The following is a 16,868-nucleotide window of genomic DNA, read 5'->3' on the forward strand; positions in this document are numbered from 1 at the left end:
CAGTGCTGCTAATGACTTCACCCTTGGAAGCACATTCCATTGTCTCTTGAGACAAACAGATGCCACCAAATCTATTGGACATGACTCTTCCTTGTTTTGAGAAGCACAGCACACCACTCTAAGGAATGGAAAGTCCATGTGTGTTCTTATTATTCAGATCTTGAGCAACTTGAAGGGCTTGATGAGTATATTGGAAGCATGCACAAAATTTACATTCAGTGGATAGCCATAGTGCTGCTTCTTTATGTTCTTATCGTGCACATGCTGAGTGAGGTGGGTGGAGCGGGTAACTAGGGCTTTGATGAAATGTGTAAGTATAAATGGACTGCATTCATAATTCTTAGTCTTTTAGAAAATCAGTTATAGAACATGAACTTGTGTTTTCTTGCATTAGTTCTTTATGAAGGCAACACAGTTGGAGCAGATGAAAGAAGATTATGCATACATTATGGAAACCAAAGCAAGAACTCATGATCAGATTGAACAAGGAGCAAAGGTATTATAAACAGTAATGTTATGTCTCCCAGGCCCACATACTGGATTATGAAACTCCACCTCCCCCAGCCTGGTTCTAGGTTCACTGAGAAGTGCTAAAATAAGACCAGTAGCCCTATAAAAAGAAGGGACAAGGGTGGTGCTGTGGTCTAAACCATTGAGCCTCTTGGGCATGCCGACCAGAAGGTAGGCGGTCTGAATCCCCGTGACAGGGTGACCTTCCGTTGCTCAGTCCCAGCTCCTGTCAACCTAGCAGTTTGAAAGCATGCAAAAAAAAGTGCAAGTAGATAAATAGGTACTGCTCCGCCGGGAAGGTAAACGGCGTTTCTGTGCGTTGCTCTGGTTTCGGTGTTCTGTTACACCAGAAGTGGCTTAGTCATGCTGGCCACATGACCCAGAAAAACTGTCTGCAGACAAACGCCGGCTCCCTCAGCCTGTAAAGCGAGATGAGCGCCGCAACCCTAGAATCATCTGCAACTGGACTTAACTGTCAGGGGTCCTTTATCTTTACCTTTTAGTCCTACAAAATAAATTCCTAACACTAATTTATGCTTCATGAAGCACCATAGTCACTTTTAAAAAATATATACTATTAAAAAATATATAAAACACTTTTAAAAAATATATACTATTTTGTTAAAGATTTTGTGCAAACAAGCAAAAGCAATTACAACAGAATCTCATACAAATGATTTTGTAAAAACACAACTGCAACTTAAAGAAACAATGCACAGATGCAGTAAAACATTTAGTAACATACATAATCTGATACTGAGCTTCCTAGACAGCTCCTCTGGGTTTCTTCTGTCCCTAGTAAACACTAAGAAATGGTCCTAGTATCTGTACTGCTGTCATCTCCAACAACATTTTGTGTCTCTCCTTAGTATCTTGAAGAACTTCGGAAGCGTTATTTGGAGAAGGAGGATCGTTACAAAAGTATTGCTTTTGTGAGTGAAATGCAAAATGAACTGAAGAAGTTACAGCACCAAATAGCTTGGGCAATGGTAATTTGTTGTTTCAGTACCTATATATGGGTTTAAATTGTGTGATATTTATTGTGTGATGCTTACATTAATCTTAAATTTTAGGTGAGAGACACTGAAAATGAAGTTGAAACACTCAGAGATGATATTGGTGCTCTAGAAGCGAGAACTGGAAAATTTGTGGAGAAAGTGAAAGAATGGCAGGTATATATGCATTTATTGCAAATACTGACTTGAATTGCTTTGATTCTCTTGTTCAAGTGAAGCATTGTTTTTGTTTCTTTAATGACTTGGCGAGACTAACACAGCCAGTTTTAAAATCTTACCTGTACACTTTAAAAAATAGGTTAGTGTGACTGGTGTCTTCTGAGACTGCATCACAAAATGTCAGATCTGTTAAGCAAGCTGCTTTATTGTCACTTCTCATCAAAGCCTTAGCCTTCATGCAAGGATCACAAGAAGAAAGAACAGATGCTTTTGTACAGGTCCACATGAATGCCCTTGCATGAGCTATTTGGCCATCTAATTAAATGTGTGCTGCTTGTGAGCTTTCTCATATAAGTAAATTGCATTTAAAAGACTGGAAAAGCAAATATCTCAGTTTTGAGTTACTTTGAGTTACGTGTCAGCTTTGATCGGCTTTGTATATAATCTAATAAATGATCAACAAATATTTTGTAGAAAATAATTCAGTGTTCCTATTACTGCCCTGTAATATTTGGCATTCGAGCTGATTTTTTTGTTTACATGTGTCCTTTAATGAAGCCAAGTTGAGACAACCATTTGGTCAAGAGTGGATACCACAGCCAGGCCAAAGCAATCGATAGGTCTACTCAAACCACCTCTGGTTGGCTGCCATCCCTGGCCAGAACCTAAAGTGTAGCTTGGATACGATGCTGCTTAGTTGATCAGAAGAGGGCAAGAACATCTTCCTGGTATTTTTGCCAGGGGCTTCATCTTGCCCAAGGGGGCTGGGATGGATACCCTGGCCCTCCTTTGTGTCAGAAGAGGACTCCAAGATTGAAGTACTCACAGTGCTAGGCTGCCCATCAGTTTGTATTAGGCTCAGCTGTAAGGGTTCCCAGTTAAAACCAGAGGCCTGACATTATGTTAATGAAATTCAGAATGAAGTGTTGTCTGGAAAGTAAAAGGTGATCATACTTCATCTGCAAACTGCTGACCCTTTCTCCCGTTCCAAGTCATGGCTGATTTGTCTCAACTTCCTTTAGATCGGTCTCTGCACATTCACCTAATTTCCCTGGTATAATGAGATTTCTGATTGTTTTGTCTTTTCAGACTAAGGTAAAAGATGCAGAAGGAAAACACAGAACTATGCAAGACAAGCTAGAGAAGATAACGGAAGAAGCTCAGGCATTAGAACCATCATGTGCTGCTTTGAAAGCAGACGTTCTATCTAAAAGAAGAGCAAAGAATGATGCAGAGGTTTGTAGATGTAAAGTTCAGACTTAGAAGTTCTGTAAGAATTTGCCACACATGGTCTAGGCATACTTTAGTATTTTGTGCAGATCTGCACTGAAATCAGACACACAGATTCTTTTATCAGCAGAGTTGAGTGTCTTGGATTGTAAAATCAAAAAGCAGAGTAATGGGTCAAATGAGTATAATTTCAAAAAAGGCAGAAGAAATAACAGATTGAAGTTGCTCTTCAGCTGTAATATTTTTGTCAATCTCTGCTGTAAGTTTGTTCCACTCAGTTGTTCACCAGAGTTTTGCTTTCCTTGTTTAAGGCAGCATATAATCGGTCTCAAAATGAATTGAAACGCTTGGTGAAAGACCATGAACAGCTTTGCAAAAAAATTGAGGAACTGAAGACCAGGTAATGTTTCATTTTCTAAATATGTTGTATCAAAAAGAGAAGTGGGTAAACGGGCATTTTGTTACCCAAAACCACTATATATATATTTATCTGTAAGAAACACGTGATGACAAACAAGAAGTTGAAACATCTCTCCTCTATGTTTAAACAAGACTGACCAAGTTGAAAACAGAGAAGTTGAAATTTATTATAAGCAAACTTTTTTATCTCTTGAGTATATATCAGCTTATTAAACTTAATTATATTAAATTTATTTAACTACTTATTAAACTCCGCTAAAACTGTGCTCTGGTTATCTCACACTTCGACTACTCCAGTCTTCTATCTGGCTGTCTTCTCTTCTATTTTAGAAACTTCATTGCAAAATCATTAATGTCCATCTTCAGATAATTATTTTTTTCAGAAGCCTTATTGCCACTTCTGCATCATGCAGAAACTCCTCCTTAAATGCTTTTTGCATGCTTGCTTCATTAAAGGAAAAAGAAAACCCTTATGAGGGCCCCCTCACTTAAAGATGCTAGCTTTTCTTTTTAGAAGTGCCACAATCACTCGCCCATTTTGGTTTTCCTTTTCTGGATTTAAAATACCCTTTTTGATATTGGGTAACTAGTACTTTAGCATTATTCCAAATGCAGCAACACTATGTGTATAATGGTACTATGATTTGTCAATTGGACAAATCTCCCAGAGAAGCCCTTTATTATTATTATTCATATTATTACTATTTTACAACTGCTACTGGACTATCCACCAGAACCACAAGTTCCATCAGCATAGATGTGAAGCTAGCCCCCCCCCCCCGAACAGCACCTTACTTTTATTTACACAGAGTCTCATTTGCTATTTTGTTGCCCATTCAGTCACTTTGGAAATACCCTTTTGGAGCCCTTTGCTGCTTGGGTTGTAAAGATCTTTAAAAATTGGTTACTCCACTGGAATCTAGAGAAATGTAAAAGCACCTTAAATAGCACTGATCTCTAATAAAGATGAGTGTGGGGGCTGGCTGCTTACTTCCCTCCTTTGTGATAATTTTCTGTCTCCCCCTCCTTTCTGCTACTTGTTTGTTCATCGCTTGCTGATCCATAAGAGGATGTGTCATTTTGTATGACAGCTAAGTGTACTCTGAAACCTTTGGTGGTAGACTTTATCAAATATAAATCTGCCCACTTTATACCCCTTGCCCTGTTTCCTCTCTCTGTTTTCCCCATTTTCTATTTAGAGTGTATATTCCTTGCAGGCAGAAAGATGTCTCTAAGATGCAAAGAGTGATGTATAAATAATAATTATATAATTAATCTACAGTGCTTTGCTAAAAGCAGGTAGAAAAGCACATGCTGCTGCCTTTAGTTCAGAGAATGGTAAATAACATAAGTCTCTGTGGGATTTTAAAAATCTATAAATGCAGCCTTAAAATCTGTATTCGTGTTTATTTTAAAATGCAAGTGTGAAACTGTGGCTAGCCAGTTTTGATTAAACTCAAATGCTGCATGCATAAAAGCTGCCCCAAAGGAAAGATGTATGTCACAAAAGTATTCCTCCAGAGCAGCTCTTTAATATAATACTGTTTCGTTTGCATGATGTTACAGTGCTGAACAAATTTCGGAGCCTGAAACGTTGGAAAAACAAGCAAGAATTGAACGAGCAGCTAAGGAAGAGCAGTTAAGGACACTTCTTGATCAAGAAGAATCAAATGATAACCAAATAAAGCAGTTTCAAGAGGCTATAAAAACATACAAGGAAGAGGCTGCGAGGCTTAAGTAAGTTTATGAGATGTAACTGTCGTTATTACTTGATTTGTGTTTTGTGCTATAAGTTGGGCTTCTGAGCATTTATTTTTCTTGCTCTGTGGACCACAGCTAGCACCTTCATTCAGCTCTCTCCTGCCGGGCATATTTGTCTGAGGAGAAGCATGTATGTTCAACTCTTTCTTGGTTAGTTTTGGGAAGGGACAAGGGATCGTTTCAGTTTCAGTTCCCTGTTGTTTTTCTTCAAGGGGTAGAGGTGATTGCCTTTTTGGTAAAGACATCTGACATCCCACTTTGCAAACAAACACATCTTTTTTTAAAAAAATGAAAAACAATAAAAGCAGTTATTTTATAAGCTTCCTCTGGAGAAGGGCACCCAAGGTACCAATTTGGAGAATGTGTTATTAAATACAAATGGCTTGCAGTTTTGCAAACAGCTTCCTGATGATTATTTGGAATCTTCTTTCTTGTAAATTGAAGCCATTGGTTTGGGACCTACTGTCAAGAGCAGGAGAAAACAAGCTTGCTCCATGTTCCATGTTACAGCCCTTTTAGATATTTGAAGATGGCTGTTTCCTCTCAGTTTCTTCCTTTTCAGGCTAAACGTACAGAAATGAAGCTCCCTTATTTTGGTCATTGGATGTGGCATCTTGTTACAGTGAAACCTTGGTTCTCGAACTTAATCCGTTCTGGGAGTCCATTTGACTCCCAAAACTGTTCAAAAACTAAGGTGCGGCTTCCGATTGGCTGCAGGAGCTTCCTGCACTCAAACGGGAAGCTGCGTTGGACATTCAGCTTCCAAAAAACATTCGCAAACCGGAACACTTATTTCCGGGTTTGCAGCTTTCAGAAGCCGATTTGTTTGACAACAAATCAAAGCCATTCGGGAAGGCATGACTGTATATTAATAGTATTCAAATGTGCTTGTTTGTATGTTATTCTATTTTTGTTTTGCTATGTTACTATGAAATTGTTTAGTAGTGTTTGTTTGAAATGCAACCCTGTTACAAGTCACTTTGAGCTTGTTTTTGTGTGTGGAAAAGTGGCATACACATAAAGTGAATCAATGATTGACTTGGAAGCCCTGCTAAAGCAATTGTACCTTATAAGCAATCAGGTGGTGCAAAAGGCTACCTGTTTCTATAAAATGGACTAGGCCTTAATAATAATGCATGATATTTCAGGAGCTTCTTTGTTGTTTTAGGAAGGAAGAATTGGAACTGAAGCAAATATTGGATTCTCAGCAACGACAGCTAAAAGAGTTAAAGGAGAGTAAAACAGATCAACTGAAAAGGTTTGGACACTATATGCCAAAGCTCTGTAAAGCAATTGAAGAGGCTCACCAGCAGGGGCAGTTTAAATACAAACCATTAGGACCCGTAGGTAATTTATAATTCTCCTTGTAAATAATTTTTAAACATTGAAAAGTGGACTATGGATACTGCATCGCAATTTTAATGGTTCTCAGATTTGATCCTGAAATAGAAATAGTAAACTTTGTGATTTCTTGATGTACGTCCATGGCTGTGTTCTTCTTCACCAGGATGAATAAGGAAGTAATTTTCTTTAGGTCTTGAGAAAAATGGTGACAGTGGGAGACTCTTAAATTCCTATTCCCCAACTATTTCACAGTCTTAGCTGTGCTTTTATAACCCTCTTCAGATATTTGCACGAATCGCCTGCATACCCCTGCCCCCATCCCCAGTTTTACACATTGCAGTTAATCTGCAAGTTAATGTACAAGCAGTCCATAGTTGGTCTATAAGTAGTTTACTGACTACCAAGTAGCGTGCATATATTGAAGATTTGCATTTTAAAAACAGACTACCATGACTTTGTTGTGGTTTTTTTGCGTGCTTCAGTATTGGGAATACTTACTCTTGTTTTGTTTTGGGCCACTGTGTGAAAAAAAGATTTTGTACTAGGTAGGCCTTTGGTCTTATTTAACAGGGCCGCACTTGCGTTCTTAGGAGTGGCTGGCCACCTTTGCTTCATTGTAAAGTGGTTTCAGCCTTGCCAGGAGGTTATAGCTTGTGGATTTGCATCCATTTTAGTGGAATAATCTTCTGGGAAGTTGCTTTTAGAATAAAAGTTCAAACCTTTTTTGATATTTGTTGCGTTCTATAGAAAGGCAAGAACTTTACACTGAATAAAAAATGGAAAAAGCAAGGATAAGAAAAAAAAATATTTGGAAAGTGTATTGAAGTTTTGAGGTATTTTTTTAAAAAAAATTCAAAAATTAAACTGTGCCATTCATAGGTCAAGATAAGCATTGTCTCTACTGTTGGTTTCAAAGGATTTAAATCTCCTGCATGGTAGAAACATAGTCACAGGCCCAAACTAAATTTGACATTAATGGCTTGCAGGTATGTAAACCGCACATTCATTACATTTTAAACAGCCATTGCATATGCACATTCAATCTCTCTCCCTCTCCCTCCCTGATTCCCCCTCCCCACATAAGCTGCTATTAGTTTTGGATGTGGAGCTCCAAAACTCCTGCAGTGGCTACTAAAACCCCCCCATTCATGAGCATTTAAATTGCTTTGATGTCTAGTTTGGTGAACTTCTGAAAATGGAGTTACCTCCAAGCTACCTTTTATATTACTATGGCATTTTCACACAAGAGGGGGTGAGGACTTCAGGCTGCGGCGTTCAGATGGTTTAATGTTGACATTACATACAATGCTGAGACTTTCTTCTTGCATTCAGGTGCTTTTATTCATCTGAAAGATCCTGATTTTGCGCTGGCTATTGAGACATGTTTAAAAGGCTTGATCTGGGGATTTTGCTGTGATAATCATAAAGATGAACGAACTTTACAGATGTTAATGTCCAGATTCTGTGAACCTGCTTCTCGTCCTCAAATCGTTGTTAGTTCTTTCCAAAATAAGCTTTATGATGTAAGCCAAAGGTGAGTGTATCTGACACTTGGTCTGTGTAAACTGGAATTTTGAATTTTCATTAAGGGTTTATAGTTATGCTGCATTACTGTTGAGGGTCATTGATAGAACTATTGACTTAATGGTAATTTAGATATTTGTTATTGTCACCCTTAGTTCTAACAAATATTATGGGATAAGAGACCTTCTTTCAGATAGTATACAAATGGCTTCATTTCCCAGTTCTTTGACAGCAGCCTGTTTGCAGAATATCAAAGTGCAGTGTCTAAGGGTGCACACATAAGTATTTTACTAGTAATTAAACCCACTGAACTCAGTGGAAGTTATTTTGGAATAAACGCATAAGATTGGGCTGTAAGATTAGTTATTGGTTATGTAAAATTATTCATAATGTTAATGAACTTGGCTGCCTATGCTGGTTTGCAGTGGAATCAGGTACTTCACTCTGAACTGCTACATATCCGAACACTGCTACAGCTTTGAGCTGATTAATTAGAATTCATCTTGCTGTTTGCAGTGGTGCGCTTCTGTTCATGGAAGGACATTTGAGCCAAGTGACGTTTCTGCTAATGAAAGGCAGAGAAGCCATTTTTGTTGGTTCCTCCCCCCACCCTTTTCTACCCTGTGGCATGGGAGGTGGTGTGAGGGGCTGCACAAAACAGGAGGAATCAGCAAAGGTTTCCAGAGTTCTGCACTGTTTTAAAAGACCCCTTTGCAAATGGAACGACTTCATCCATGGGGGGGGGGGACACACACACATCATTTTAGATAGATTTTCCAAATATGGTCAATATATTTATGCTTCTGAAAATGTAACTGAAATGCTCTATATGCCATCTTTTGTAAGACTGCAAGTGAAGTGACTGCATTGTAAGAACATAAAATAAAATACAAATGCTACTGTCCTTTTTTTGTAATAGTGCTGTTGTTCATCCTGAATTCCCGTCAGTCTTGGCCGCGTTAGACATCGATAATGCAGTAATAGCCAATTGCTTAATTGACATGCGGCGTGTAGAAACAATCCTGCTAATCAAAGTAAGATTTCATTCTCATACCTCTAGTGCATAGAAAGCCTTACTTGATGTTTCTATAACAGTTCAGATAATTCTGTATTACCTTGGACCAAAGATTTTCAACCTTTTTGAGTCCACAGCTCCCTTGGCCAACTACATTCTTTCTGTGGCACCCTTGTGGGGCTCAGGAGCCCAGTTATGTCACCCCTTGCCTGCAGAGCCGGCAGTCTCTCACGCTTTCTCAAACACCCTCCCTTGTGGAGTGTTCCCTCAGCCGTCTCCTTGGGAGTCCTCTGGGCTGCCACTGCTGCTGCCCCTGATCTCTGAGCTGTCCCCCTGGCCCAAATAGAGGTGACTCCTCACACTGCCCCACAGGGACCTAGGACTTTCTGTCCAATCCCAACAGCAAGGGCTGGACTCCCTGGCTTGCTTGCTTACTCTGAGGCCACCTCAGCTCCGGCAACCAGCACCCCCTGACCAGCCCCAGAGGCACCATTCACCTGCAGAGTTTGTAGCTAGGGCTGCTGCAACAAACAGTTGTGGAAGCCATTGGGAGGCAGAGACATGAGAGGACATCAGAGGAGGGAGGGAAGGAAAGAGGGATAGAGGCCAGTGTTGCCTGCAGCACCCCTGACCATCGTTCAAGGCACCCAAGGGTACCACGGCACACTGGTTGAAAACCACTCACTTAGACCATTCACTGCATGCTATTTCTATATCACATGTAACAAAGAAATAATTTTAAATGCCATGTGTTTCTCAAATTGACTTGCTGGTTATGTTAGAGAGAGTGGAATTTAACAAGATGTGAGATTATTGCAGTGCATGGGAAAAGCTCTTTGGTTTCTGTCTACAGTTTCAAGAGAGATTGGCAGCTGATTTTATTTAAGGCAGGTAGACTGTAGTAGCCCCACTGTTCTCTCTCTGCAGGGAAGAAATATCCATGATTCTGAGAGAGGGAAAATTCTGCTGGGAAATATGTCACATCCCCTAAAGATGCATGCAGACAAGACAGCACTCCAGTGTGTGTTATAGTTGCCCACTGGATATTTTAAAGGACAGTTGCTCTGTGACTGACAGGAAGTAGCTTAATGGTCACATTAATTAATTAGTATATTTAAAAGTTGAGACATCAAGTTCCTTTTTACTCAGCTCTGAATACTCCAGTCTCAGAGGAGAAAGTTTTTGTTACCCATGTTTTCCCCCCTAGAATAATGAGGATGCTCGTAGAATTATGCGTCAAAACAATCTTCCAAAAAATTGTAGAGAAGCTTTCACTCGTGATGGTGATCAGGTGTTCTCAAGACGGTATTATTCTTGTGACTATGAAAGGGCCCGCATCCTCAGCAAAGATGTGGAGGCAGACATAAGGTGAGCATCAGTTACTTACCAGCTTTCAATTCTTGTGCTCTGTTGTTTTAGAAATTCTGTGTACATTTGTTAACAATACTTTGTTTCTTTAAGTCACTTGGAGAAAGAAGTTGGAAACAAAAAATCCCATCTGTCAGTAATTCAACAACGTATACGTTCTACTGAGAATTCTATAAGAGAAAATGAACATTTCCTTAAAACTCATCGTTGGGACCAAGAACAATTAAAAGTAAGAGAAGCTCCCATATTGGATAATTATTCTTAATTGTTGTTAGTGTTGGATGTTGACATGCAGGAGCTTTTTAGAATATGAGTAATCCTTGTTTTTCCTAATTTCATGGCATTCATTGTTTCAAAAGTGTGCTGCTGTTGCGAAATACCTAGCATTACGTGGCACACCAGTATAGGGAAAACAAATGCTTTTGTAAATTTTAATTGGCAATGGGCTTTTAAACAGTATTTAGGGCTGTGTGTTCAGGGTTCAAAAGAACCCTTGGGTTCAGCAAACATCCGCTGGGTGCTCTACAAAATTTTACAAGTGCTCACCTTCGGCATGAGTTATCTATGCCTCTTAAATATTTTGTAGCTGTTAAATTGCTTTTCTGCTTGTGTTTGCAAAGTCGTTTACTTGGGGGTAGCGAGTGAAATCAGATTGGATTTCAGCTAGTTAAAGTAGAAGCGGGTGGGCCCTTCCAACTGCTGGAACTGCTGTGCAGTGCAGAGCTGGTATAATGCTTTCTAGAGGTTACCTGCACATTTTGCTTCATAACTTTTTCTTGGAGGGACTAGAGACTTAACATTTTTTTAAAACAATGAAAGTTCAGAATGGGGGGGGGGGCTTCTGCCAGGGGGTACCATTGATGGGCTTTGTGGGTCCTGGGATGGCAAGCTCTGGAGTAAGGGTATATTGGGTTGCAGCTTAAATGTCTGTATTAAATCCAGTATGATTTCCCCCCCATACCGTTTATTTTTATTGTCATTGCAGATAAAAGTGAATAAAATAAAGCTAAAAATTATGGAGCTCGAGAACGTGGAGGAACAGCAGTCAGTCATCATCTCTACATTAGTAAGAATTGCTCACTTTCTACCTTTCTAAGTACTTATTTCTATATCATAGAGGTGTTTGTGCTAGTGGCAGAGAGCATTTTTTGTTGTACTGATCAATAAGAATTCTAAGGATTCAACTTATTTCTTTTTTTTTTTAAGATGAGCAAGAAATGGGTTAATTTAAAGTGGTTATAATGCAACCAAAGAGGGGTGCTGGGTAGCTTAAAGACTAACAGCTTTGTTGTAGCACAAGCTTGTGCCACAATAAACCTACTAGTGTTTAAAACTCTAGTAGTATAATCCTATGCATAGTTAAAAGTTCCCATTTCCGAGCCAGTGCAGACACACGGGCAGGAGAAGAGTGAGCTTTTTCTTTTGAGGAACTCCTCGCTTAATGAACAGGAGTCTCAGTTAAAAGTTTCTTAACAGGGACTCATCTCCTCCCTCTTCCATTTGGGGCATGGTGTCATCGGTATGTTAATGCTGCCCATCTCTGCTTCTCTATAACATCTAAATCAATTATGATCTTGGACCAGCATGGCTGGATGCAGAGGTGGGCTGCATGAGGGCCAATAAACTGATGCTAAATCCTAGTAAGGCAGAGTCCCTGTAGGTAAATGATTCTTAGATCTGGGAAACTGGTGAACAGCCTCTCCTGCATAGGATTGTGCTCCCCATGAAGGTAACAGATACTTGTCAGAAGGTGCTGCTGTATCAATTGTTGTAACTGGAGGCTCAGGTAGCTGTAGTGATTAGGAGTGTCTTTCTCCAACTTCTGCTGGCTTCCTAGCTATCATCGTTCCTGGACAGGGGGTATCTTGGTCATAGGGAACTGTGCATTAGTAACCCTTAGACTGGATTACCCCAGAGTGCTCCATTATTATGGTGGTTCAGAAGCAACAACTAAGGCAGAACACAGTGTCAAGATTTGAGGTTTGGTTGTTAAACTGTAAAGCAATTTAGGACCAGCTTACCTGAGAGAGCTCCTCCTCTCATATACAAATGTCTACTTACCAACATTGCCAGGTGAGGTTCTCACAGCCATCAGAAATGCAACATGGGAGAGAGCTTTTATAGTGATAGCAAATACCATGTGTGAAATAGTCTCTCCTCATGCATCTGGCATGCATCAATAACTCCCTCCCCCCGGTCACATGCTAAAAACATATTAGTTCACGCAGGCATTCTATGACCTTTGTTTTTACTACTGCCTAAATAGATACTGTATTGCTCAAATTTCTTGTAATGTATTTTTTTATACTGTTTCGCTGCTTTATAATCTTACTCTCAGGGTTTTGCTTTGAATGTTTTAAAATACAAAATGATTTATAAGTGTCCTTAAATAAATAAATTAAATGGATTGGGGCCCAGTTTAATTATTAGTAATTGAAATTAGCTTAACCGTAACCTGGAAATATTTCTAACAGGAAGAAGAAGCTCAAGATAACAAGAGGAAGATGGAAACTGTGGAGAAGCACATGCATGAGCAGAAAAAGAAAATGGAAGATGCGAAATGTATTCTAAAAGAGGCAGAACAAAAATTTGAAGCGATTAGAAACAAAATCCATCGAGTAGAAGAAGAAGCTGGCCCAGTCCGGGTAAAAAACCACTATTATATTCATTTTTAAAATCCTGTGGAGAATCCGCAGACACTGGGTTACATCAAGTGGTGTTGCTCAGCCCAATAGTAACGCTTCCTTCAGCAGAATGGGAAAGGAAGCAATTTTCAGCATTTCCTCTCCCCCTCCCCCACTGCTGTGCAACCCCTCTAAATCTCCATTGGGCTGAGATTTGGGGGGCAGCACGGGACTACAGAGGGAGGGGGTGTCAGTGAAAATTGCTTCTTTCCTCATTCCATATCAGGTACACAATTACCATCAGCTGAGTAACACTGTTGGATACGACGTGTGACAGATGCATGGCATCAGACTCAAGGAATTTTAACAAAAAGTGAATAGAAAAACATGGCTACATTTTTCAATTGAGATTAAAGAGATGGCATTTCTAGAAGTTGTGAAGCTGTAAAAATACCCCACAAAATCAAAATATATGAAAAACATTTCTTATCAAATCTAAACATTTTACTGCTGTAACACCATAAAATGCACCACATATAACATTTTCTTTCTGACTCCTGTGTAATTTAAAAGCTTGCTACGCACTAAACTGAGTTTATACCAAACTGGTATCATCTGATTTATTTTGACTTCATGTATGATACTGAAAACAATTGTTCTTAACTGATAATAATAATTATCCTTCAATTATAATTAGCTACAAGTACGATAATATAGTTTTGTTTCTATGTTATCCAGTTTCACTATACTTTGCCATATTAGGTACGCAAGTATGCTGTCTTAAACTGAAGTTGATAAATTAACACTTTGTATGCCACTTTCATCTTACTAAAACTAGTTTACATTTCATGTTGATTTGTTAACAGGATGGGCTGCATGAGGTGGATGAAGAACTGGAACGAAGTAAAAGCCACTTGCGGCATTATGAGGAAAAAGAAAAATCCCATTTAGGAACTATAAAAACTCATAAAAATGATCTAGGTACAAAAGAGAAAGAATTAATGGTGTGTATTTAGTTTAATCTGATTTAAACCTTTCCTTCTTTTTTGCTAGTGAAATAAATGTTGAAGATGTTTGTTACATTCTCTTACGCACCCTTTCATTTACTCACCTCTATATTTCTGTGGAGCTAATTTTAATTAGAATAGGCTAATGAAACATGGCACATGGGATGTGTTTTGCAGAATACATTTCCTGCATGCTCTCTATGCACTTTCCCTTTCAAATGTCAGGTTTGTGGGTCCCTGAGCGCTTCAGCATTGGCCTTCGGTCCCCACTGATGCAAGTAGAGATGTGGTCAGTCAGTTGCTAGGCAGTGTTTTGCATTGGCGATATGGAGTTGCTGACTGCGGGAGCTAGTTGTTTTTCAGTTAGGTGTGCTATGAAGCGGAGTATTGGTCTGCTGATTATTGCTGTCACAGAGGCTCTGAAGCCTTTGTGTTGAAACAGGCCTGTCCTTTTCTCCACTGCAGTCTCTGGGGCTAACAACTTTTTGAGGGCTTTCTTCAGTCTGCACTGGTGACAACAGAATTTGGGGGGGTTGGGAGATTAGCTTGATTGCTGTGTCAGAAAGGAAGAGAGAAAGAGAGAATAAGATTCTGGTCTCAGTGGTGACATATAATACCTTATACACCACGCACACCCAACTCCCAGGAGACTGCGATCTACTCCCAGTATAAAAAATAACTGGCAGTGATCTACCCATTGTCATTAGAGGGGGGACACCAAAGTTGTTGGGCTTTTTTTAGGGGGGGAGGCCAGGTTTGTTGTTTTCTGAAAGCTAATGCGGCCCTCAAGAAAGGGAATGTTCCCCATCCTTTGGGGATGATTCTGGGATATTCTCTACAAGGTTACATTGATTGCTGATACACAGCATGCAAGGCATTTTGAACACTGCAAAACATTATGTAAAATGTTGGGTATCATTTCCTATTACACTAGAGAGATCTACACATTTTTTAAAAAAAAGAAGTGGAAGAAAAAAGCCCCATTTGCTTGTCATATTAAAATGGAGGGGGATTTTATTAACCCTGCTTCTAAGCAAAATACACAAGAGTTTAAATCTCTCTTTGGTTTTTTTGCATTTTAACACTTTAGGAAATGATTGCAAAGGCTTCAGAAATCCATCCCGAGCGAATAGAAGTAAATAGAACATATAAGAGTCTTGATACAGAAATAAACCGCTTAAAAGAAAAGATCAATTCAGAAAGAAAACGTACTGGAGATAGAGAAGAAATAATCAGGTAAATGTAATGATTCCTTAGGGTGTTCTTTTTGAGGTGGGATATGCTTCCTGCTCTTTCCTTGAGACCTAATCCCATTTTAGAGCCATGCAAGTAAACGCCTAACCAATTTTCTGACAGTAATAGCACTTTTTCTGATGACTTTTTTCTTCTTTTTACTGTTGTGAATCTACCAACAATCAATGTTATTGGTGTGCACAGATTCCACCATTATGAGAGGAACTGGGCAGGCCTCTTCCCAATTTGAGGCAATTTCCCCCTTTCTAGCAGGCCCCTTGCATCCCATGCCACATTGCTCAGAAGAGACCCTCACGGCCTCCCCTAGAAAAGTTTGGTGGGACATAGGTGCCTGCCGCATGGGGAAGGAAGAGGTCAGAGATTTTCTTGTGAATTTTGTTAATTTAACTTGGCATCCAAGCCACAGTCTTCAACTAATTGATCCTTATTTTGGACACATTTTATTGACCTGCAGAGAGCTTCAGGAAGCGAAAGAAAAATATCAGACTGCAGAGAGTGAAGTCAAGAATTTGAAGAAATTTATTAAACTGTTGGACGAGGTGATGGTTGAGAGATATAAAAGATACCTGAAGTTTAGAAGGTTGGTGTGATGTTATACATTTACTGACATACTGTGGGGGTGGGGAGAAACAGTGTTAATAGATGTTGAAAAGAACCAAAGTAGCAAAACTAGAATCCCAAATTACAGTTTTCCTCTTGGTACTTGAACATCACCTGTTGTTCAGGAATGGTTGCAACTGGTGAGCCAGCCAGAGCTCGAAGAAAGCAGTTTATCCCTGGGCTTCTAGTGACAATGCTGGATTCAGGAGCATGCTTGGTTATATACATCTCTCTCTCTATATATTATATCTTTATTTTTTTCATTTCTTCAATCTAAAGGTTCCTTACAGTGCGATGCAAATACTACTTCAACTGCTTGTTAAGTCAGCGCTCGTACTCTGGAAAAATTGAGTTTGACCACAAGAATGAAAAGCTTTCAATTACTGTAAGTCATTTTGCATTTCCTTATTAATTGCTGTGTGCTATTTGATAGTTGGTCAAAGGCTTATCTCATCAGTGTCTCATGTAAGTTACTTACCAGCCAATATTTCGAAACCACTTTCTTGGTTTAGGGGAGGAAGGTTGACCCTTTAATCCCAGTTTTTACAAAATACTGTTTAAAATAATACAGTTGTTTTTGGATCACAGATCTTAAAAGGGGGAAAACCTAAAAGCGGGGAAGAGTAGGGGAAGTGACTTAATAATTACATAACCCGAAAGGCAGAAATTTAGAAGAATCACGGACCTATTTGCATTGGAGCCCTTAATTCACGGAATTCTGTGTCCGAAGGTCAAACATTTTCTATATTTTTGCCCTCATCCATTTACAACAGGACTCCATATGTCATCTTTTGTGTATTTCCCTACTTTTAAATTTGAGTTTGCTCAGTTCACTCAACAGAAAATTTCTCAGCAGTTATCTAAAAATTATAGTCATATACAGTGCCATTTTTCTAGAAAAAGAGGTGCTGGAACTCACCATGAGCGCCTCCCTTGTTCTCTTACAATGGCAATGGTGCCCACCTGAGAGGGGCCGGAACTGAGTTCTAGATGGAAAAAAAGCCCTGGTCATGACATGTGACATTCTGCGCATACA

The 16,868-nt window shown here is 39.4% G+C and overlaps 1 protein-coding gene across 4 annotated transcripts in view; it reads left to right on the forward strand.

The window, feature by feature from the left end:
* The window catches only part of SMC6 (structural maintenance of chromosomes 6), a 32,198-nt gene that overhangs the window by 9,494 nt on the left and 5,836 nt on the right, over positions 1-16,868 (forward strand). For all 4 annotated transcript variants that reach the window (XM_053380917.1, XM_053380918.1, XM_053380920.1 and 1 more), the window contains 17 exons: positions 395-496; positions 1,380-1,499; positions 1,584-1,682; positions 2,775-2,921; positions 3,227-3,315; positions 4,902-5,072; positions 6,265-6,443; positions 7,773-7,974; positions 8,884-8,998; positions 10,187-10,347; positions 10,441-10,576; positions 11,333-11,413; positions 12,822-12,992; positions 13,838-13,975; positions 15,069-15,214; positions 15,687-15,812; positions 16,112-16,217. In XM_053380917.1, coding sequence (XP_053236892.1) covers positions 395-496; positions 1,380-1,499; positions 1,584-1,682; positions 2,775-2,921; positions 3,227-3,315; positions 4,902-5,072; positions 6,265-6,443; positions 7,773-7,974; positions 8,884-8,998; positions 10,187-10,347; positions 10,441-10,576; positions 11,333-11,413; positions 12,822-12,992; positions 13,838-13,975; positions 15,069-15,214; positions 15,687-15,812; positions 16,112-16,217 — 2,289 coding nt within the window. The remainder of the gene's footprint in view (positions 1-394; positions 497-1,379; positions 1,500-1,583; positions 1,683-2,774; positions 2,922-3,226; positions 3,316-4,901; positions 5,073-6,264; positions 6,444-7,772; positions 7,975-8,883; positions 8,999-10,186; positions 10,348-10,440; positions 10,577-11,332; positions 11,414-12,821; positions 12,993-13,837; positions 13,976-15,068; positions 15,215-15,686; positions 15,813-16,111; positions 16,218-16,868) is intronic.

This window comes from Podarcis raffonei, chromosome 3 (genome assembly GCF_027172205.1).
Source record: "Podarcis raffonei isolate rPodRaf1 chromosome 3, rPodRaf1.pri, whole genome shotgun sequence".
Lineage (NCBI taxonomy): Eukaryota > Metazoa > Chordata > Lepidosauria > Squamata > Lacertidae > Podarcis > Podarcis raffonei.